The following is a 24,308-nucleotide window of genomic DNA, read 5'->3' as shown; positions in this document are numbered from 1 at the left end:
ATTTTGTCCCAGCACTTGCTTGCAAGTTACAGGGTCTCTGGAAATTGTGATTTTTATTTTATTTTTTTTGCCATCAAGGCAGTAAGAAGCTAGTAGTTCATTAAGAACAAAACAAAAGATTATTGTAAGTATTCCCTTTACCCAAAATGACTAATTTGACAGGATTGTCTTTTTTTTTTAAGTTATAGGAACTTTTTAAAGAAGGTTCCAAAACTTTTGTAGCTTTCTCTTCAGTTAGGTAGTTTTCATCCCTTCATAGGTGCGTACTGTTCATTCAAATGATTATCTCCCCAAGGTTGGCCATTCTGGAGTTTGGCAGGCTGATTGATGGGAGGCAGAGGTCTTGCCTTGGATTGGGCCCTGAGTTGCAAGCAGCTTCCAACTTGATCCAAGCCGAGAGCAAACTCTTACCCAAAGCCTAATTCAATGCCCCAAACTGAATCTTGCAGCCAGCACACTTTCTTCACCAAAACAGTCACAAGCTGAATGAATAGCTGAATCTATGTCCTTCAGAGCTGATGGTGTGGGAGGAGCCATCACTTGCTTTCTACATACTGGAAATACTGAGTATAATATATTGATTTAAAAAACTCATCCTTTTCTCCCAGAAGTATTTCTCCGAGGCTAGAATTCTGCCTGAGATATTTTCTAGCTCTGAGTAGAGCAAGCACTGCTCAAAAGGAAATGGAAGGCATAGCTCTCTTCAGATAGCATTCCTGAATCCAAGGCTGAACTAAATTATGATTTGGGAAGATCAAAAACAGAACCAAGGTACGTAATTTTATGGTTTTAACTCTCCTTTAAGGAAAATAAACCAGACTAATGTCTAATTGGGTATTATTTCATTCATTCTACAGTTCATATGATGTCACCATTTAAAAACCTGTATTAAATTCAAATGTCCCTAATTAATTTCTCTCCTATCAGTAGTAATGGTCAGGAGTACTCTCCCCCCTGAAGGGATTCTACAGAGGGGTGTGTGTGTGTATTGGTGGGTGGGATGAACCATAAAGCATCCTTGGCAAAAATGATTTGCTCCTTGGTGTTACTAAATCAAATTTTAACATTCAGTTAAGCAGTCCTGAGTTCTGGAATGGGCTGTAATGCAGCAATGAGAAGATGCTTTATGCAGGCCCTCTGCTAACCTTAGGAAAATACAGGATTTGCAGGTGGCCACAAACTCCATGAAGCAAGGTCTTTGGCTCACTTTGTGTGGCTCAAACTGCTTTTGCATTACAAAAATAAAGATTTTATGTTCCAGAAATAAGTATCTTCAATGCTTAACTCCAGCAACATTAACAGAAATTACAATCAATTATGAAGTAAAACACAGAATCAGTAAAACAATGTATTTATTCATAATACTATAGTTCATCACACCACACTGAATGAACCACAGTGGCTGGATTCACACATCACTCTAAGCCATAATGTGATTCACATTGATATTTGAACCTGGTGGCTGAAACTAAACACTGGTTAACAAATCATAGCTTAGCGTAATGTGTAAGCCCAAAGATCTTAGAGCATAGTGCTTATATTGGCTGGGGATGGGGAAAAGCTTTGTCCATTACAACTGGAGAGTGCCAGGTCAGAGGAAGCTAGCCTGGGCAAAGAAATAGCCATCTTGTGGAAGGGAGAGCCCGAGTGCCAATTAAACCCTCCTGGAAATACTTCTATTCCTGAACGAAGGCCCTCTGTCTTTCCCTTCCTGCTTCACTGCTGAAAGTAGAGGAAGATTTAAATGGGAGAAAGTAAACTTTAAAAAAATCAGGACCTAAGCCATTTAGGGATTTAATGGTAACAACCAGCACATTTTCTGTTCCGAGACCTAGGCAGTACCCAGCTCAAATGTTTCAAGATCTTTATATATCTATATGCATCAGAGTTCGAATCCGTAAACTCAGTAATGTAGTTTGTTTCACTTGGGATCCATCAGTTATCTTCAATTTGGTTCCACAGGCATATAAAAATGGTATTAGCAGAGAATGGATAGCCATAACCAATTTCTGAATAGGATGAAGTTGCAGTATCTTACTGATGAATCTCAGAAACGGCTGGGTTTCTCATGACAAGGCTGGTTTAACAATGCCAATAAATTGGGAATCTCTAGCATAGGAGGAAAGCCTTATCTAGAACAGAGCAAGGGCCACTCCAAACTACATTACCTTGATTCATCTTGATGTAGTTTCAGTCTGTTGGTCAACACCTTGGATGCTTCATAAATTGCAGAACCAAGCAGCACATCTTGAAAAATGTCTTGTGAGATATTTATGTATATTGAATACCTAGAGCCCTGCATTTTTCCATGTCCTAATGCTTTGCCAGTAACCAAATTTTAGTACAGGTTACCACATAACCAAAAATCCAAGTGATGACACCATGTATTAAGCTATACGTAATTTACAATATTTTTTAGTAGCAAACATCAGTATGTATACATAGTGTTTAAAACTTAAAGAACTGCAAATAATGACTACATTAACAAGGACTTTATGAGAATGTATTGCCTTATGCAAATTAATTTATTCAGCTTCCTTAAATCTGCTGCTGCTAGACCTAGCTTCTGTAATTACTATGTATCTCTAATAAAATATACTTAGTTACTCCTTCTACTGCGTATTTTGTGGAAAGCTATTTACTTTGTTCAAAAATTGTTCTTTGTGAAGCAAGTGGGAAAACAGAATTTTGGGAGTTGAAGTCCACACGTCTTCAAGCTGCCAAGGTTGAGAAACACTGATATACTGTATAGTATGCCTGGTTTCATTGCAGGCAGATTTTACAAGATGGGAGCAGTCTGCAGTAACCCTAAGTTCCATTCACATGTTCTAAGCCTGTAAATTGGCCTTCCAGACTTAAACAGACTCTGTATCACCTCCAACTCATGTCTATTATATCAAGGGAAAATGGGTTGCTATATCTCAATATATTTTGCAGCTCATTCACATAAGGTAACTAAAACTTTTTGCCCAGTGTCAGAAATTCAGAGAATGAGAATTTGTGCCCATTTGTTCCCATTGTTGTAAAAATAATACATGCAGGTATTAATTTTGCACACTATAAACTTCCCTCTTCTACCGCAACCCCCCCCCATAGGTGTACAGAATTCTCCAGGCATCTAAATGAAATGGGCTGTAATGCAACAAAGTTTACACCATAATAAATATATTTGATAGAGTATAAACTTAACGCTTGTTTTTCCTGCAATAAACCAACAAAGCTGTCTCTTTAAAATGTGTAACAATCAATATACTACAGGTATGTACTTAACAATTGGTAAGCAGAAAAAAACATGATTTCATGTGAATGAAAAATCAAGATTTTATCAGTGACAATTTTGTTTTCTCACCTGCATCTGCAAAATTGAAGAAAGGAAGGTATGGATTTGGGCTGGCATTGGTTTCAAGTAGTGTTTCCTGTTTCCCTAGGGATCTGGTACGGAAGGATGAAAGAGAGTAGCAGAAGCCGTGTAGCTGTGCTAGGTACTCATCTAAAAATGCCAACATCAGTTGCTGTTCGTTGTGCAGGGAAAAGAAGAAATAGTTTGTCATCACTTTGCTGTGCCATGGAAACGGTTCTATACAGATTAATGATACCCTTCTTAATCTGAAATAAAGGTTGCAATTGAAGTTCTCAAAAGAATCTTGGTAACATTTGATTTTATCTGTATTTTTAATCCAGGCTTTCCTTAGAAATAAACAACTGGGAATTGAAGTGGCCAAATCCATCCTTCTGTCCAGTGAATTAACTGAGGATATGAATACAAGCCTCCTTGAGCCAGTGTTAGAACCTACCAGCTTATTTCTAGAATCAAAAGTTTTTTTTAAAAACACCTAAACCAAATCTGTAACAGGGGCTTTACCCTTTTAGAGTGTAGCTTTTATTTGCTCCAGTTCAAAATTACGTAACATAAATGTTTGAATCAATAAATTTATTCCGGTAAATGTGTGTTTTAGCTTCAGAACAGCTTCGAATATCCTTTTACACAATCCAGTCTGGGGCCATATAAACGTAAGAGAGATTATGGACATAATCGCCCAGCCTGACTCAAATGTCAGGAGGTAAAAAAATCACTTGCATATAATTCAATCGGTAGAACTGAAATCTCTTCATATAAAGTAAAGGCAGAGAAGTTTTTTATTCTCCTTTTTAGATTTTGACTAATGAATTCACCCGATACTTTATTTTAAAATCAATGTGTTTTTTTTAAATAATCAAGCCAAACCAATTTAGAAAGAAAAAGTCATGGGAGGGGAAGCTCATTTAATTAATTTACAATAATTTACAGCCATTTTGTAAAAAGGCATTACAATTGATCAAACTGGAGAATGCCTGACTATTTTACAATTATAGGTACAGAATTTAAATATTCAAGCTTGTGATGAAAAAGCGGCAAGGTGGTCGCAGCATATAACGTAAACAAGTAGCTTTGGAAAGTTAACTAGTCATTAAATCCTTTAAAAAAATCCTCTTTCCTGAAATACGATCACAGATTATCATGTGAGTGCTCATCTAAAACTGTAATTTAAATTGTATTCAGGATAAAACTACTGACAAGGAGTTCAGATTAAGATCCAGTCTAAGTTGGGCAGTGTTGAGGTCCCTGTAAAAAGTAAACATTTTCTATTTCTTTAAAAAAATGTGCCACAACATTTGCAGCACAGTGCAGCATTAAAACTTTAAATACAAAAATATTTCTTCTTCTGTGGGGATAATATAACTACCATACTGGAAAGTAGTAACAATACTGCTACTCAGAGCACATCCGGTCCATGTCTTTCAAGTCATGTAAGGCAATTACTGTGTTAGTTTATTGTATGGCTAAAAAAAAAAAAAGTCCATGAAATATTCAGTCTTTGCTATGTTTTCCGACTGCTCCACATATGTTCCGGTGTACTTTTATGATCTGTTGAATGGTCAAAAGGAGATCTATGTCCTAAAGGAGATCGAGAATCATAAGGTGATCGTTGATCTAATGGTGACCTGGGGCCACTACTGGAAGCTCTGTGGTCCATTTGCCAGTCTGAGTGATACCTATAATCCCTTGAAGATTTATGATGGCTGTAGTCTGAACCGGATCGATGATCTAAGTGTATCCGGTGATCTAAATGCAATCGACTGTCTTTAAAACTTCCTTCCAGATTCAATCTGTGATCTCTATTTCTGTGATCATCTAACTTTCTATGTTTACTGTCATTGTAGTATCTGAAAATTAAGAAAAATAATTACTATAGTGGAAGCGAACTTAAAACATACAGCTTTAGAATCTGTATCCTAAATTTCTTTACAAAGCTTTCACAATTTAAAGCTGTATTCTTGGAAATGTGGCATTTGTTACACCTTTTTTTTTTTTTGGTTTGGAGAGTTTTGGGAGTGTAAAAGCTGAAAAGCAGTATTATCTACAATATATACTATAATGGGCACAGGACTATTTTTTCTTGTCATTCAGTGATTATGGAACTCAGGATTTTTAAAATAGAGTATTTCCAATGCAAATATTACCTTCATATACAGGAAAGTTTTTCATGACTGCAGTAGAAAGGAGTATAATGTTCTTTTTAAATGCTGATTCCTTTAATAATTACCCTTTCAAAACAGATGCCCTTTAATATTACTATATGTACAGTATATATTTAATATCACATCTAATCAGCCACCTGAGCTAACAAAATCACAAAGAGAAAATGAGGAAAGTAAGTGGGATGTGCTGGGTCAATTACTCAGAACACGTGGAGATAAATTTGGATACAAAGGCAGGTTCTACGGGAAAAGAGCAAATATGTAACACTGACACTGCCCTGACCCTTTTCATACTGTCTTTCCTGACTACATAGTGGTTATTGTTCAAGGTATGTTAAATACATTACTAAATTTAAAATTACACCAATAAATGTTAGGAATTTTCTGAACTTAGAACATACTTATCTCATTAACGAGAAATGAAATAAAAATTATGAAATGCTTAGGAAAGCTGGACTCAAGAAATGTCACATGAATTACCTGTTCTCCTGTTTACAGTGATCCCAATCTCTATGATCTTTTCCATTGCTGAAAGTGGAATAAGGCCTTTTTCTCGAATCATTTTTTTTGTAAGAATCTCCATGAACTCTGTCTTTGTGATGATCGTGATACTGTGATAAGTGTCTATCAGAGGAATAACTGTCCCTACTACTGTCATCATGATTTGTGTTCTCTTTTAAACGTTCCACATCTACTTAAACAGAAATATAGAGGTCTATCAGCAATTTACATTCAACCAATCAAAATTATTGGCAATCACAATCAAGTCCAAAGTTTTAATCAGTACGTTTCCCAAGTTTAGATAGTCAAAGTAGGTATTTTTGCTGAATTAAAACTAAAGCCATAATCTAATCTCATGCTTTAAAGCATCTGATTTCTTCAGGGAGATTCCAAGTTAGATGTAGTATCTACTTGAATGCATATAATTAAATAATTGACATTTTAATATAAAATATAGCACTGAAATGTATAACCTAATCTTCCACTTCCATTTTAATGTGCTTCCTAATTTAACCAACAGGTGGCTGTAACGATCTACAATTAAAAAGAAACTATTAATGTGTATGTGTTTTTTTAATAGGAATGTATATTAATTTATGTTGTCTGTTTCATCTTTTTCATCTTAAATTTGTTCTATTTCATTTCCATCATTTTCACATAATCTGTTAATGCCTTAAAAAAACTTCACAAAATCTATACATTTTAAGCATATTTGCACATGTTTACAAACAATTATCTTTAAATAAAGCATTTTATGTTATTTCTAGCAATATACAGAAATCTGTATGCAAATTACATATTTTTTATTGGAGAACTGCATCTCAAAATTCAGAAAAGTATAATTACTGACTGATGTGCTTTTGGGTTTGTGGAGAGTATGCATTAAGTAGCTTTACACTAGACTGGGTATTGATCTATTTTCCCATTTCCCAGAGATACTTAAATTTGGAGTACCACTTACAAAATTGTATGGAGACTATTATAATATAATAGCTGAATTTCTTACCTGGATTTCTAATCAAATTTGTATTCACACTGCTGCTGATATTCTGCTCATTATACTGCTAAAAAAATTAAGTAAAATATTATCTGGGTTTAATGTGATAACAAAACTTTCAACTAGCTCTTATTTCATAATCATAATCAATCATCATCATAAGCTTGTATTATAGTATTGCTTCTGGGTCCAATTCAAGGTGCTGGTTATCACCTTTAAAGCCCTACATGGCTTGGGGCCTGGTTATTTGAAAGACCGCCTTTTCCCAGTCACATCTTACCTGGCCCACCAGACTGGGAAGGCAGGGTATGTTACGGGTCCCTTCTATGAGGGAAGTTCATTTAGTGGGACCACAAAAAAGGCCTTCTCCATGGTGGCTTCCTCTCTATGGAACATCATTCCCCCGGAGATTAGACTGGCTCCACCCTGATGCTTTTTTGAAAGGCCCTGAAGTGTGGTTCTGTCAGGGAGCCTGGGGACTCCAGGTTGAGACAGAGCCACTCAAGTGGCTGATCCGATTGTGTTGTAGCCACTGTGGGGTTGGGGGAGTTGATTGGTTTTTATATTGCGGATTTTAATTTTGTAAGCCACCCGGAGTCACTGTGTGTGAGTTGGGAGGCCACATAAATTTGTTTAATAAATAAATAAATACAAGTAATATGAATTTAGTATTTGCAAATATTTAATAAAAAAACCCTTACCTGTGTTTCCTGGCGTTTTTTAATTGCATGTTTGTACAATTTGTGTAGTTTTCTGGCATCAAATTCAGTAAATTTGGAAACAAAAATCCACAAATTCCTAAAATTGAAGAAAAAAAATGTTTCAGAATCTTAATCTCATGAAACACTTTTAATAGGTTATACTTCCCAACTACCAGTGAATTACTGCTATGGTACAACACTGCCTTATTTATTGGATGCTATTAAAAGATGAATTATGCCATGTTCAAGATAAAAATGAATTAGATAACTAATTATGGAATAATTTGCACAAAAATACAGGAAAAGTCATTCTAAACTGGCAGAGAACACTTTGTTCCAACATATTACTTTAACACAATAACAGATTTAATAGAGCGCAACTCCACCTAGTGGTAATCGTACAAACTGTTTGATGATAAAGCAACTAAGAGCTCAGTAGATCCATGTATTTACTTACTTTCTCCACTGTTTAATTTGTTCAGGATTTGTGTATTCTTTTAGACACTCAGTTATATGGTCTCCTATTTTTATGAGACACTGTCTAGTATGTTCTAGTTGTTCCCTTTCTGAAAGACCTTTCTCTGGTCTATCCAGCTGTTTCAGTGCTGCTTTGACAGGCCTCATTCTTTCTTTGCACTGTAAAAAAGTGTGAAACATTCAAACAACACTCTGCTAAAAAAGTTGATACTTATATGCACTTTGACATTTATAGCAGAATGATTCTGCTTACCATTGTTTTCTTACATTGAAAGCTTTCTATTACAAAGTAATTTAACTTTCAATTTTATATTAAACATCAGATTAAAATAATCAATATTTAAAACTCTTTAAATGACTTCATACACCACAAATAGATCAGCATTACTGAAATGGAAAAAGCAAACAAAATTCCGGAGATATCTATGTTACTATTTGCAACCTCTATCAAGGTTCCCCAATTATCTGAGGCTTACGGGCAAATTTTGAATGGGAGAAAGTGTCATAGGGTCATTAACTAGATGTTCTTTTTAAGTGCAGCCCCCTCTCCATTCTTTTGAAATAGCAAGGGACAAATAGTTACAGCCTTCCTATGGTTTTGAGATCTGAACTAGGATCCCATGTTAATACTTTGTGGAGGTCTGGTTAACCTTCAGAAAAGCCCAATTAATAATCTTTAATAAGTTGGATGGTCTATTGTGACCGGAGCTCAGATCCATACTTTCCTAGCTTCTATTCAGGTGCCTAGTCAAGATATTCCTCATTTAGCCTTGCTGTGAAAACAACAGTTGAAGTAGATCATTTATGACTGCCGGTCATGGCAATGTATTTATTATTCAGGGCAATAAAACATGTCCAAAGGCAATATTACAACTTGCGTAGTTCTCTGTTCCTAGCCTCGTATCACATTTTCTTGGTATTAGTAGGCTGCTTGAAATACATTTTTATGGATTTGTGCTAACCATTAGTTAATAAGGCTGAGAAAACTTTATCCATGAGACATGGATTTTAAATTTTCAGAGCAATCTATTGAATATTTACACTCTCTAACTTTTCTCAAGTCTCTGCAGTCTATCTCACAACTGCTAACTGATGCTAACCTTCAATTCTGACACTGGGGTATCAGATACAGTAACTACTCAAAAGGTGAACAACAATGGATTTTACATTTCCTCACATGAAAGAACCAGCCACATGCCAGACCAACCTGGGATCTCAAATCACTGATGCTTTGACAGAGACTGAAAACAATCTTTTTAGCCAGGTGCTGTTACTTTCCATTTTTCATTATTTAACCAACACACAGGGTAGGCCATGTATATTTGACATAATATACGTTGTCAGAAACAGGATATTTGATAAGTGGTAACTCAGTAAAATTATGCTTTGCTTTTCTACCAAAAGTTGACGTGTGTGGTTCCCTGTCCTCATCTAATTTTGCTCCTTCCATCAGCATAAATAAAAAATCATACGACCTCACCCCCAAACAAAACAAAACAAAACAAAACAAAACAAAACAAAACAAAACAAAACAAAACAAAACAAAACTTTAACCCATCTATAAAGCCCACTTTGCAATTATTTAGAATTTACGAAGAACAAAATAGAAGTTCAGGAGTGTTCAACTTGTATAGTATCAGCAGATGGCAACAGATCTTTTAATTATATACTTGTTCCATACATCTAAAGAAATATGGAGTCACATATGTCCAATGCACCATATTATATTTTTGGAATTTTAGTTAAAAATCACTTGTATGCAATTCACATAACATACAATTCACACATCCATTAAATGGCTATTGAGAAGTAAGCAGGAGTAAGTTTAATGGGACCGATTCCAGGTAAATGTATATAGAATTGAAGTCTCTCAAGCAGCCAGTTAAAATGGCAGTAGAATAATATAACATTCAGTACTACAACAGCCACCTTCCTAAGGGAAGATCTAACAGTTAAGGTGTTGGACTAGGAATGGCAGGGGGATCAAGTTTGTAGTCCAATTTCAGTTATGGAAGCTTACTGGGTACCAGTCACTCTCTCTCAGCCCAAAGTGGTTGTTGTACAAAAAAAATAGGAGAAATGCTAATTCCTGTATGAAAAGCAGAATATAAATCTATCAAATAAAAACAACAGCAGATATTCTGTCATAATCACTCAACACCTTGCCCAGCAATGCCTTTTTCCAGAAGGACACTTCAAGGAGATGGCAACGGTATGTCAAAGCCCCAACCAAAATTTCCTGCTGAGAAAATTCCATTCCTCAATGTTCCCATATTGGTTGATGCTGCCAATGACAAAATATCACTTTTCCAGAAATCAGCCAGAGCCCAAAGTCCTACCTACCTAACTTTATATTTCACAATAAGGCAAGCAAAGTGGTATGATCAAAAGACAATGCATTATTTATTCCATTGACAGAACTGAAAATAATCTTACTATACTGAATGTTTTCTGATCCAGCTCTTCTGAATCCTCTGATATAGGAACTGGTTCACCACTTGCTGTTATATGAACAGGTGTGTCTGCTGAAGGGGCTTTCTTCATTTTGTCTTTGCTGTCAGATTTATAATCATTTGTCTACAAAATTAAAAAAAAAGTCTAAAATGCTGCCAAGGATGAAATATATTGGACAGTCAACATTTCACATATGCTTTATTATTCTATAGTACCCTGAACGGCCAAGATTTCACCCAGAGTGAAATTGGGGGGGGGGGGGACACACACCACAGCTTACAATCTCAAATCAAATGAAGCATATTATAGAATGGGGATGCAAAACTTCAGTTGCAAGTTTGCACACAGTATTCCACTCACTCTGACATGGGATAGGTTTGTCAATAGGTTCCAAAAGCTATAACCAGACTACAGTATTTTATGAAAGAAAAGGGAAAACTTATTAAATATCAGCATTACTTAATTTTAATCCAATTTGGCTGTTCTTCCTGCCTCATACACTTTTTGGAGTGAAGCTCCTGACACAACACTTGAATGCCTGAAAAAGGCTGGTCAGCTTTGCATACTAGAAGAAATAAGAATATAGCCCTGTCTATAAGGGAGGTCAGGCAATCTAATAGGGCTTAATTACCTTTTCTTCTTTAACTTCTTTTTCTTTGTGGCTGTATTCTTTTCCTTTACTTTCCCTCTTTTCTTTCGTATCTTTTTCTTTCATCTCCTTCTTATCTTCTTTTTCTTTTTTCTCCCTTTTTAGCTCCTTTTTATTTTCCTTATTTTCTCTTTTTTCGTCAGCCTCCTTTTTCAAAGCAATGTCTGAATCAAGATTTTCTTCATTTTCTTTCTCTGTTTTTATCTTTTTATTTGGATTTTTCAGTGAAACCATTTCATCCTAGAACATATAAACATACTCACTAAAATGAAAAATCTAAACGTTCAGATGGCATATAAATGCACAAGTAGTATGCATAAGAAATAGTAGGAAATGATAGTATTATTTAGTAATTTGTCACTTGTTCTGAAACATTCTTCCACTTTATTCCACTTGACAATTATTGATTGCAAGAGCTTATTTTTTTTAAAAAAGACATTCTTTTTTATTTAAATCTAATTTTCAAATTGTTTCTACTTACTGTTGAAGGAAACAATGTTTAAAGTATCTTTCTACCACTAGCTCATTTCTATTACTATTTTCCATTATGAAAGACCCTGTACTTCATTTAAGAACAGAAATATTTTCAGGCAACAGCTGATTTTATAATTTCAAAATGTGGTTTAATCACTACTCATTTTTTATTCAGCCTAGCAATCACAGGAAAAAACCTAAGTGTAACCTAAAAGTAAACAAAACAAATAAAAACATCTGGTAGGGTCTGAGTGTCTAAGATTTCATTCTAGTTTTTATCTTAATACTGTGATTAAATGACAACATATTGTTTACTCCAGCTTTTTCTCCCTTCTTTCTGTTTATCATCTTTCCTGATGATGATGATGCGGTACAGAGAGCTCACAAGCTTTCTTACACACTATTTTGTGATTTTTCTAAATCAGACAATAAAGGGATTGTCATAATATAGAATTCATGTTTCCCTTTATGACCAATATAGGTACCCTTGATTTTTGTAAATCTAAATTACAAATAAATGTGTTATTTGTGAAACTGCTGTTTAGCAGAGTTCAAAAGCTGCAAGGGTGACAAAATGGAACAGTCACAATGTTTTCTTTCTGCACTTTTTAAATCATACCACACTTGTCACATTACTAGCTTTCAACATGTTCCAAAACAGTTTGAGGCCAGGATATTTGAAGTAACTGAAAGATTATCTACCACAGGTTTTATATTCCATCACCTAAAGGAGTGAAAGCATGATCTAGGCTATCATCTATGGTAACACATGGTCTATGAAATGTCCTCCTGAAAGAGATTAGCCTCAATCATTTTTACACAGGCAACAGAAGTCTTGTTGTTTATTCGTTCAGTCACTTCCAACTCTTCTTGACTTCATGGACCAGCCCATGCCAGAGCTTCCTGTCGGTCGTCAACACCCCCAGCTCCCCCAGGGACGAATCCATCACCTCTAGAATATCATCCATCCATCTTGCCCTTGGTGGGCCCCTCTTCCTTTTGCCTTCCACTCTCCCTAGCATCAGCATCTTCTCCAGGGTGTCCTGTCTTCTCATTATGTGGCCAAAGTATTTCAGTTTTGCCTTTAATATCATTCCCTCAAGTGAGCAGTCTGGCTTTATTTCCTGGAGGATGGACTGGTTGGATCTTCTTGCAGTCCAGGGCACTCTCAGAATTTTCCTCCAACACCACAGTTCAAAAGCATTGATCTTCCTTCGCTCAGCCTTCCTTATGGTCCAGCTCTCGCAGCCATATGTTACTACGGGGAACACCATTGCTTTAACTATGTGGACCTTTGTTGTCAGTGTGATGACTCTGCTCTTAACTATTTCATCGAGATTTGTCACTGCTCTTCTCCCAAGGATTAAGCGTCTTCTGATTTCCTGACTGCAGTCAGTATCTGCAGTAATCTTCGCACCTGGAAATACAAAGTCTTTCACTGCTTCTACATTTTCCCCCTCTATTTGCCAGTTATCAATCAAGCTGGTTGCCATAATCTTGGTTTTTTTGAGGTTTAGCTGCAAGCCAGCTTTTGTACTTTCTTCTTTCACCTTCATCATAAGGCTCCTCAGTTCCTCTTCGCTTTCAGCCATCAAAGTGGCATCATCTGCATATCTGAGATCGTTAATGTTTCTTCCAGCGATTTTAACTCCAGCCTTGGATTCCTCAAGCCCAGCATGTCGCACGATGTGTTCTGCGTACAAGTTGAATAGGTAGGGTGAGAGTATACAGACCTGCCGTACTCCTTTCCCAATCTTAAACCAGTCCGTTGTTCCGTGGTCTGTTCTTACTGTTGCTGCTTGGTCGTTATACAGATTCTTCAGGAGGCAGACAAGATGACTTGGTATCCCCATACCACTAAGAACTTGCCACAATTTGTTATGGTCCACACAGTCAAAGGCTTTAGAATAGTCAATAAAACAGAAATAGATGTTTTTCTGAAACTCCCTAGCTTTTTCCATTATCCAGCGGATATTAGCAATTTGGTCCCTAGTTCCTCTGCCTTTTCTAAACCCAGCTTGTACATCTGGCAGTTCTCGCTCCATGAATTGCTGAAGTCTACCTTGCAGGATCTTGAGCATTACCTTACTGGCATGTGAAATGAGTGCCACTGTTCGATAGTTTGAACAGTCTTTAGTGTTTCCCTTTTTTGGTATGGGGATATAAGTTGATTTTTTCCAACCTGATGGCCATTCTTGTGTTTTCCAAATTTGCTGGCATATAGCATGCGTTACCTTGACAGCATCATCTTGCAAGATTTTGAACAGTTCAGCTGGGATGCCGTCGTCTCCTGCTGCCTTGTTATTAGCAATGCTTCTTAAGGCCCATTCAACCTCACTCTTCAGGATGTCTGGCTCTAGCTCACTGACCACACCGTCAAAGCTATCCTCGATATTGTTATCCTTCCTATTCAGGTCTTCTGTATATTCTTGCCACCTTTTCTTGATCTCTTCTTCTTCTGTTAGGTCCTTGCCATCTTTGTTTTTGATCATACCCATTTTGGCCTGGAATTTACCTCCAATGTTTCTGATTTTCTGGAAGAGGTCTCTTGTCCTTCCTATTCTATTGTCTTCTTCCACTTCCACGCATTGCTTGTTTAAAAATAATTCCTTATCTCTTCTGGCTAACCTCTGGAATTTTGCATTTAATTGGGCATATCTCGCACTATCACTGTTGCCTTTTGCTTTCCTTCTTTCTTGGGCTACTTCTAGTGTCTCAGCAGACAGCCATTTTGCCTTCTTGGTTTTCTCTTTCTTTGGGATGTATTTTGTTGCCGCCTCCTGAACAATGTTGCGAACTTCTGTCCAGAGTTCTTCCGGGACCCTATCTACTAAGTCCAGTCCCTTAAATCGATTCTTCACCTCCACTGCATATTCCTTAGGAATATTAGTGAGCTCACATCTAGTGATCTGTGGGTCTTCCCTAATCTCTTTAGTCTGATCCTAAATTGTGCAAGAAGAAGTTCGTGATCTGAACTACAGCCAGCTCCAGGTCTTGTTTTTACCGACTGTATAGATGTCCGCCACCTTTGGCTGCAAAGGATGTAGTCAATCTGATTTCGGTGTTGTCCATCTGGTGAAGTCCATGTATAAAGCCATCTCTTAGGTTGTTGGAAGACAGTGTTTGTTATGCAGAGTGAGTTGTCTTGGCAAAAGTCTATCAGCCTATGTCCTGCTTCGTTTTGTTCTCCAAGGTCATGCTTACCTGTAATTCCAGGTGTCATTTGACTGCCCACCTTAGCATTCCAGTCTCCTGTGATGAGAACGACATCTCTTTTAGGCGTGTTGTCCAGTAGCTGCTGGAGATCCTCATAGAACTGCTCTACTTCAGCTTCTTCAGCATCTGTGGTTGGGGCGTATATTTGGGTCACTTTGATGTTAGATGGCTTGCCCTGAATTCGAATTGAGATCATTCTATCGTTTTTTGGATTGTATCCAAGCACTGCTTTAGCCACTTGACTATTAATTATGAAGGCTACTCCATTTCTTCTGTGGTCCTCTTGTCCACAGTAGTAGATCTGGTGGTCATTTGATGTCAAGTGGCCCATTCCAGTCCATTTCAGTTCACTGATGCCCAGAATGTCTATCTTTAACCTTGACATCTCACCAATAACCACATCCAATTTGCCCTGGCTCATAGATCTTACATTCCAAGTTCCAATGGTGTGTTGATCCTTAGAACATCGGATTCGCTGTTCACCACCAGCACCGTTGGCTGCTAGCCGTCCTTTCGGCTTTAAGCTAGCTGCGTCATCACGTCTGGGGCTAGTTTAACGCATCCTCTGTTCAGAAGTCTATATCTATATATAATTTCATACAGCCTGTTGCTTAACTAAGACAATGAAATCTTAACTGCATGTTTTCTATTTCTCCGCTTTTAATGTTTAGTATTTTTACTAGACTGTTATATTCTAGGCCATGTTAGAAGGCCCTTCTAGGGTCAAAATCCCAGTCCATAGTTTTTTAAGAAACAAGCGTTAATCTTATTTTGCAATTTGCTAAAAAAAAACAACACCAAGAGTTATGTTTTACAGGAGGGAAAACAAGCAGAGAACTGGGGATTAGGAAGGTGGCAGTTTCTGATGCTTAGGTCAGAAAACTTTAAATAATTTTATAGTTTTGAGGTAAAAAGACATTTAAAAACCCTGCCATTCTTTGCTCTTTTTTGAACAAAGAAAATTTGTTCTTAAGATCCATATTTTTAAATGGTTTCAATATGAGTGCTTCATAAATACTTTCAAAACCACAGGAATGTAATGTTATCCTAAATATATGCAAATTTCTATTGCTACCTAGCAATAACTTCTAACAGGAGACATATTTTATTTAATGCAATAAAACAGGTTGAAGAAAAAGTCTTATTTGCTTGATCACTTTTATTCTGACTTCATTCTACAAGTGGTTGCCTTAAATCAGAGAGCTAAAAACACAAATACACCAGCAATCACCTCAGAAAATTTTACTTAGATCCTGAACCTGTGATTTAGGTAACTGATTTTTTATCGGTTTCAGACCACTTTTTTCCAATATGGAGAGTGAATAAACTGGTTAATTAAAAACAAGTAATAAGAAACGATTTGGCAGACAAAATTTCCAATATACTCACCTTGCTATCTTCTTCTTCCTCTTCATCAGACTTATCTGAAGGAGGTGGCGATGTGTCACTCTTTAGCTCCTCTTTCATTTTTATTGCTTTTATGGTCTTGCTCTTTTTAGTTCTTATCTTTCTTCTCTTTGAACCTCCCTGGACATCAGAAAAGCATTCTGAGTATCAGAAAGGAACTTATTTTTAAACGTCTTATTCTTACTAAAAATCAATGAGTTTTGTATTTTAAATTTCAGAAATAACAAGAAACATACCCAGAACTAATGAATAAGCAAACATAAACAATTTCTTTCTGGAGAATCCTGACTTAACCTACCTGTATGTGGACAGTTAATATACAGTTAATTTCAAAATGGAGAAAATGTAGACAGATATATTACATCTATATAAGATGAAAGTTCAGCATACTGCAATGTTATCTTCTTGCTGGCCACAAAATTAACTTACTGCTCCAGAAAGTCTTTGTGCTTCTTTTCTTGCAAGGTCCTTATTCAATAATTTTATGAGGTAGTCTGCACGGGTCTGCAACTGCTTGGCTTGGGGTTTCTTATCTGGGTCATCTGGTAGAATCTGAAGGTGCAATTTAAAATGTTTTCTTCAAAATATATCAGTATCAATGTAATGATAGAGAGATAAAGGCTAAATGGAAAATACATTATAGATCTATGTATTTATTTATCTGACTCAAATCTGATGCCACCTGACTCCAAACTGACTCTGGGAGGCTCACAATATAAATGTACAGTACGTCCCTAACCAGTAAAATTATTTCAAAAGTCAAGGTCTTGAAGTTTTCTGGATTGGTTTGCATAATCCATTTTAGGCTCTCTTTCTTGTTCACACTAAAGGGGAATGTTTTAAGCTATTTAACTTCCTACCATCCCTACATCTATCTATATACTGCAATACATATGCACATACAAACACTCTAGCATGACCAAGAAATAAAACCTCAGATGTACAGATGAAGCTGAATCTTAAGGAATTTCATATCAGTTGCTATTTACTCTTATAAGTAATACATTACACTGCTACCATAGGAGCAAAATGTACATACGATTTGCGGCACTTTCTCGTATGCACTTGTGCTGAATCTGCTACATGGCACTGCTGAGGACAGGTTCTTCATAAAGTCAGTAATAATAAGAATTGCTATTTTTTAACATTACCTCAAATATATTTTGATGTTTTTGAGATCTTTTGATAATTAAAAGGCAGTAAAGAAGATAAAGGGCCCCTATAAAAGAATGTTTTCCTTTTTTTTCTGTCGAGATCACGGAAGTAGTAAAAATATAAAATACAAAATAAATTAACTAAGATATCATGGCACCTAAAGTCATTATGAATACTCCACTAAAGAAACAGCTTTGATCTTTCAAGCAACATTATGTTCAATGAATAGAAAAAGGGACTTGCCTTGTGTGTCAAGTTGAGATCTGGGTCCATTTTTATCATTTCCCAGCTACCGTATCCATATTCATAAATGCCTATTAGAAGGTTGGAATCATCTTCCTTGCCCCAATCCATATCAAAATGAGCAGCCTTAGTGTGACAAGGAATAGTGTATCTAAACAAAAAGTGAGTATGCTTCAGAAGAATTGTCTAAGAATAGACCGTAAGCAATAAAAAACAAAAAGAACAGTGTTTAATTAAATATTTATTATCATTTTAAACTTGCTCCTCCATTTTATCTTAACAACAGGGCTGTGAAAACGGATAGGTGATGAATGGCCTCTGATCATTGAAGATTTTAACACGAGGCTCTTTGGGTGCAGTGAAATACATTAATCATTATAACCACAGTCACTTTAATGGTGTCACCAGATTTGCAATAGGATCAGCAAGCTCAGGAAGGGATCAGAAGCTAGTTCAGAAATCAGCCATGATAAAGCAGCAATTGCTTTGTGCGAATGAAATCACTTGAATTCCTTAATCATAGGAATGTCAGAGTTTCTACTTAAGGAAACAAGTACAGACAGACCTTTTTCTTTCCTCTGGATCTGAAGGAATGGATTTATGCAATGGTGCCAGCTCCTCTTCATGTGAGATGACCAATTTTGCATTTACTTGTACCCCTGATATTCGGAATGTTGGGCCTTTAACTTTTCCAAGTCTACCTCCTTAAATTAAGAATGCAACAAAGGAAAGTATTAGACTGACTCTCTCTCTCTCTCTCTATATATATATATTCCAAAACACGAAAAAACAAGATGCACTACAGTTCAATACAAAATCACCAAAAGGAATGTGTCTCAAAAACAAACCAATGATGTCCTAGATACAATCAAAGCAACTGGGAATGCTGACTGGGTTAAAAGTATCAGGTAAAACAACAGAAACAGCAATCATGAATATAAAATCTTACCACAGTACCTAATACTGGTAACATTAAGTGTACATGCAGTCCTCGAGTTATGACCATTTGTTCAGCAATCATTCAAAGTTACAGCAGCACTGAAAAAATGGTACTTATGCCCAGTCCCTGAAGTTACACCTGTTGCAGTGCCCCTCTAGTCACATGATCAAAATTCGGGTGCTTGGTAGCCTGCCCGCACTTACGACTGCAGAGCATTTGAAATCCCCCACCTGCCTACCTCCCCACATCTCTGCCCTTTTAGCCTCCTGCACTCCACCGTACCCAACTGACCTTTGCTGTCTTCTTGCTCCCGCTGCTGACCAATCACGACTGGCCTGGCCCTTTGTGAGGTAGCTGCTGGCCACGCAAGGCCTTCTTCCCAAGGTTGTGCACGGCAGTTTCCTCATCAGCAGCAGGAGCAAGAAGATGGTGAAGGTCAGCTGGTGTGACAGAGTTCAGAGCAGCAGGGGCCTCGGAGTGCAGGGTGGTGAGGGCAGCTGTGGCTTCTTGGGCCAGCTGCGGCTTCATGCTGCAGTTCAGGGGTTTCTTGCAGTCCCTGTGTCACAGTGTGGCAAGCAGCCACCAAGCCATGAGGTTCTGGGATTGCTTGCCACTCTACAAGGCAGGGTACAGGGTAGCCAAAAGGGCAGAGATGCGGGGGGGGGGGGAATAGGCGGTTGGGGGGAGTTGAAAGGGAGACAGTTCCTTATCTTGGAAGAACTGAGGCTCAGGGCTGGGACAGACCAAGCAGGGAATGGCTTGGGTCAGGGTGGATCCTCAGTTAACGACCAGTGGGGTTAACTCAATGGGGAGTGCTGGGATTGCTGTCACTAAGTGATGTGGTCACATGATGTCATGCTTTACAACTGCATTGCTTAGCAATGGAAATTCTGGTCCCAACTGCCATTGTAACTCGACGACTTCCTTTATGACACTATATTTTTTGTTCTCTACTTTAATAGAGGCAGATCCATTCTTAGTTTATTACAACAGTAAGTTTTATTATGCATAATGAGAAATTATCCCAACAGATAAGTTAATATAATATTCCAGAAATTCATCAGCAGGCAGATCTAGCATTAGTTAAAAGGAGCCAAGGAATGGGAGTTACTGAAAATGGTCTATCCTGTCTCCCATTCACATTAGAACTAGTTTGCAACTTGTTATCTTTGTGAATAATCCAGATTCTTCCCTGCAATGTACTAAGGCAACAAACATACTATTCTGGGCAGGTGCAAATATATCTTGAAACAGCAGCAGGAGGAAGCATTACAACAATTGGGAAACTGCTATCAGCCAAATCAGTAATAACCTGTTCATAACCTCAAGGGCATGACCAAGCACTCTGTACCTGTTCTTTCTTGTCCAGATGAGTTGTCTTTCAAAGCTTTGAAGCATCCATTATGTACAAGCTCTCCAAGCCGCCTGAGATCTATCTCAGATTTATCCACTAATTCAGCATCTCTAGCTATGGCATCTAATCTGTAACAGATTAACATTACAATTCTAGTTTCCATGTACCAAACTTCTACTTCATAAAAGAGAACTGGAAAACCATACATGCTAGGCATTTCAATAAAGCTTTTAATAAGGAAGGAAAGGCAATCAATCCAGCCTCAGTAATAACTGCTGGTAGTACCTCCATCTCTGATAGCCAATAGAGTGGGCAGTGGATGGGGAATACTACCAAGGATACAAGTAGTGGTTGCAGCTGATCACTCATCCTGCTGTACCAGATTATTTCTAGTCTACATGTTCTGGCAGTGGTGGCTCTACTGTAAGCCACAGGTGAATAGCTGAATGCAGCCAATCCATAGAACTGTTGGGAATCCTGCCTGCTTTCCCTATAATTCAGCTGTTCAATGGGAAAGATTACTAATTTTCCAGAACTTATTGAAGTATAAGAGTAGCAATCTGGAACTGAATTTCTACAAAGAATAGGAGCCTTGTTGCTATTCTCTTACTCTCAGCAAGTCCTTCAAACGACTTGTTTCAACAACACCACTATCAGTGAAAACTAATTTTAAGTTGGAGAGTTGGGAAGGAAGGACAAACCTTCCCCCTCTCCTAGAAACCTTGATCAAGATATCAAAATCATTTTTCAGCAGGATGTATGTGTATCAGGCTACAAAGTTTCGTACAAGGAAGTCTGTCAACTCTTAGCCTTTGAATTGGCTTTCCACATGGTCTAATTTTAAATTATTTAAAAATTAAATTATAACAATTTGTATAAATATAATATTACTATTTGATACAATAGCAAAGTAGTGAAGCGTTTACATTCTAACTGCATTGTATTAGTTTTTCTCTTTTCCTTATTTTTAGTGTTGTCTGCTTTTTCATTTTAGTTTCATGCTGGCCACATGACCACGGAAGTGTCTACGGACAAACGCCGGTTCTTTGGCTTTGAAACGGAGATGAGCACCGCCCCCTAGAGTCGGACACGACTGGACTTAATGTCAAGGGAAACCTTTACCTATTACCCTGTATTATTTAGCTTTTTGCAAATGTAGACTTTTACAGATTAAACTGAAATTTACAAGTTTTGTTCTAAAATGTTACTGATATAGTTTAAAAACGCAATACATTATTTAAACATTTATTAAATGCAAAAGTATAATTTAATCAGATGATACTTACTAATCTGCAGAACTAAAAAACCTAGGCTCTCTTAATTCTGTTAGCTTGATAAATTGATAAAATTAAAATGAAAGACAGAAGAAATAATCAACTTAATAAATCACTGTATTGTGCTTTACATTCTTCCACGCTGACTATTCCGTCTTATTTTATGAACTTATTGTGCCCACTTCATTTTCATCCTTTTAAAGCTTCTGACAACTACATGTTTGCTTCAACTGAGGCATATTTCTCTACTTTTTTACACATTAATCCTCTGGGCACAGGAACTATAGTGCTCTGATACTGCAGAAAGAGAGTCTTGTTATTACCAGTTACTCGAAAATAATTTGGAGGCAAAGCACAGCAGTATACAAGTATTCTGTCTCACTGCATTATTATTCTAAAAGAAAATATTTCATTTGTGAGAGTCCTTTTCCTTGATTATTTGCAAACATTTTCACTGAGGGGGAAGAGGAAAAAATATCCCTGATCTTTTTGTGTGTGAGGGGGTGGCTTATTGTTTTCTAAGCCTTCACATCTCTGGTTTTATATTCACATTTTTTTCTTATTATTTTCTTATCTAAATTGGACAGTTCTATTTACTGAATTTAAAAGAAAAGCAAAATCCTTGTTGCAGGAGTAAGTAAATGCTACTAGAATTCTGGTTACATGCACAGAACAGTATACTCTCCTTTTGTTTGTTTTTAAGTAGATTGGAATATTTCACTATACTTAAAACAGAAATTCCACTTATGTTTACCTTTCAAGAGGCCCCCCAAATTTCTTGTAACTCTTGATAAACCTAAGAAAAACAATTTGATAAATTAAGTGAAAAAATTAGTCTTGCTTTAAAATAAAGCAATAACATAAGAAGACATTGGAAAAAAGAAAAATATTTAGGAATCTTTGTGAATAATGACGAATTAGAAATGAATGTCTCACAGAAAGAGCTCATAGGAAGTATATTAGAAAAAGTGATGTGCATAAATAAAAATAGTATCAGATACTTTACACCATCTTTACACAAGACAGTAAAAATTAACAGAACATGGGATTATTTACTGATTTACAGTTTGAGTCATTTCACAATCTGAAAAATAGGAAAGATAAATATAGGATATATATTTAAAATATATCCAAAATCTAATTAATTTCCACTGCTATTTGAATTTACAGAAGCATGTAACCATGCTCTTTAACTTCCAACTTAATAAAAACCTATGAATTTTAATATATTAGAAATTTTTACTTTTACAAATGAAAAAAAATGCCACTTTCAGACATATATGATTTAAAGCACATATACTACGGGAGCATGTTTATTTTTTCAACTGAAATACATTAGGATAATAGACATTATTATTATTGCTATTATGATGATGTTGTATTTCTTACCTGCGAATCTCTGCATCACTAAATCCTTTGATGTTTTCCCGTGGAATGGTCCGTGGTCTTCCACGTTTTTTTGGTCGTTTTCTTTCCGAGACAGAATCACTATCTGATCCAGAATATCTTCTATTCCTACAACGTCTTCCTTCGTTTCCATTAAAACTTATCTATTTTTTTTTTAAAAAAGTACAGGGGTGCTCAAATTCAATCTTAAATTTCGGCATTTCAAATAGAATTTGTTCTAAAACAAAAGATAATGAAAAGGTGAACCCTTTTCAAAAGTCAAGCTTACTTGTTTTGCACAGTTTCTCATTCTTGGAAGCATATAAATTTCTTCCAGTTCCTTTTGTCTTTCTTCTTCTTCTAATCTTCGTCTCTGGACCTCTGGAATTATTTCTTCCCAGTTTCTTGAATTTTGTTCAGGCTCCAATTCAATGTCATCTTCATCCATATTGGAGAAATTGGCCACCTGTGAAAATATTGTTTCATCAGACGTAATTACAAATGTACACTCTCTTAGTTGTATATTTATCGTAAGAAACAATATGTGCATAAATTATCAAATAAACCCTTGTTTAAAATATTATCTGGATTTTTACAGATGACAAATCAATAAACCCCCCAAAACCAGAATTAGCAAGAACACAAATAACTCATAACCAGTTATTCCTATTTTCCCTTAGTTTTCCCTAATGGCCAAATATCCTAATTTGTAAGTTAAGAAAGAAGTGGAATCTAGCGAAGAACTGTTGACAGAACTGCTTCTCAGAAAGGGAGGGGGGTGATTTTTTTTCCTTTGTTGTAGCTTCCATATAACTTCAAAATCTATAAAGTTGTAGGAAGTCTCTCAAATAGATTATATGGACATTTGGATAGTGTTGCGGGAGAACAAAAAGCTGGATGTTTCTTTTAAACAATTTAGATTGACAATTGTGAAGAACGAGAGTTTTTATATGACTAGTAGAGGTAGTCCTCACTTACCAACCACAACTGAGAACCACAACTCTGTCACTAAGCAACGCAATTGTAAAGTGAAATGTCATGTGACCGTGTGACTTAAGACGTCAGTTCTGGCTGTGGTCATTAAGTGAATCACCTGTAGTTGTTAAGCGTAATATCATGTGACAGCAACTTGGGACTTCCTGCCGGCTTCCCCACTGACTGCTTGTTGGAAGCTGGCTGCGAAGATCGCAAATGGTGATCATGTGACCGCTGTAAATGTGTGCCAGTTGCCAAGCACCCAAATCAAGATCACATGATCATGGGGATGCTACAACAGCCACAACTTTGAGGATTGGTCATGAATCTCTTTCTTCAGCACTTCAATTGGTCACTGAACAAGTGGTCAGTAAGTGAGGACTACCTGTATTGTACAAAACTCAAGCCAATAAAATACTGAAAAGAAACCAATTCATTTAATTGTGATACATGCACACATTTGACCAAATGTGCTTCAATTATTTCTATTCCTCTATGTTAGAAGTTCTGACATAATGGAACTGAAGGCTAAACTAATTTAAAATAGAGCCCTATGTATGCTTATGTGGAAATGAATACCATCAA

General features: G+C 36.6%; 1 protein-coding gene across 2 annotated transcripts in view; it reads right to left on the bottom strand.

Moving 5' to 3' along the window:
* Positions 1 to 4,243: 4,243 nt before the first annotated feature.
* CHD1 (chromodomain helicase DNA binding protein 1) overlaps positions 4,244 to 24,308 on the bottom strand; it is an 82,699-nt gene continuing 62,634 nt past the window's right edge. Inside the window, exons 23-37 of one of the 2 annotated variants that reach the window (XM_063295394.1) lie at positions 23,038 to 23,214; positions 22,752 to 22,912; positions 22,117 to 22,158; positions 20,086 to 20,216; positions 18,360 to 18,498; positions 17,795 to 17,945; positions 16,826 to 16,948; positions 16,379 to 16,516; positions 11,282 to 11,539; positions 10,633 to 10,773; positions 8,177 to 8,355; positions 7,720 to 7,816; positions 7,028 to 7,082; positions 6,001 to 6,211; positions 4,244 to 5,205 (exon numbers count right to left, since the gene is read on the bottom strand). In XM_063295394.1, coding sequence (XP_063151464.1) covers positions 4,860 to 5,205; positions 6,001 to 6,211; positions 7,028 to 7,082; positions 7,720 to 7,816; positions 8,177 to 8,355; positions 10,633 to 10,773; positions 11,282 to 11,539; positions 16,379 to 16,516; positions 16,826 to 16,948; positions 17,795 to 17,945; positions 18,360 to 18,498; positions 20,086 to 20,216; positions 22,117 to 22,158; positions 22,752 to 22,912; positions 23,038 to 23,214 — 2,349 coding nt within the window. In that variant the 3' untranslated portion in view covers positions 4,244 to 4,859. Of the gene's footprint in view, positions 5,206 to 6,000; positions 6,212 to 7,027; positions 7,086 to 7,719; positions 7,817 to 8,176; positions 8,356 to 10,632; positions 10,774 to 11,281; positions 11,540 to 16,378; positions 16,517 to 16,825; positions 16,949 to 17,794; positions 17,946 to 18,359; positions 18,499 to 20,085; positions 20,217 to 22,116; positions 22,159 to 22,751; positions 22,913 to 23,037; positions 23,215 to 24,308 lie in introns of both variants that reach the window. The other variant, XM_063295393.1, reaches the window with a different exon arrangement.

This window comes from Candoia aspera, chromosome 2 (assembly GCF_035149785.1).
Source record: "Candoia aspera isolate rCanAsp1 chromosome 2, rCanAsp1.hap2, whole genome shotgun sequence".
Taxonomy (NCBI): domain Eukaryota; kingdom Metazoa; phylum Chordata; class Lepidosauria; order Squamata; family Boidae; genus Candoia; species Candoia aspera.
Note: the sequence above shows the minus strand (reverse complement) of the source record. Positions and strands in the feature narration are given on the sequence as shown.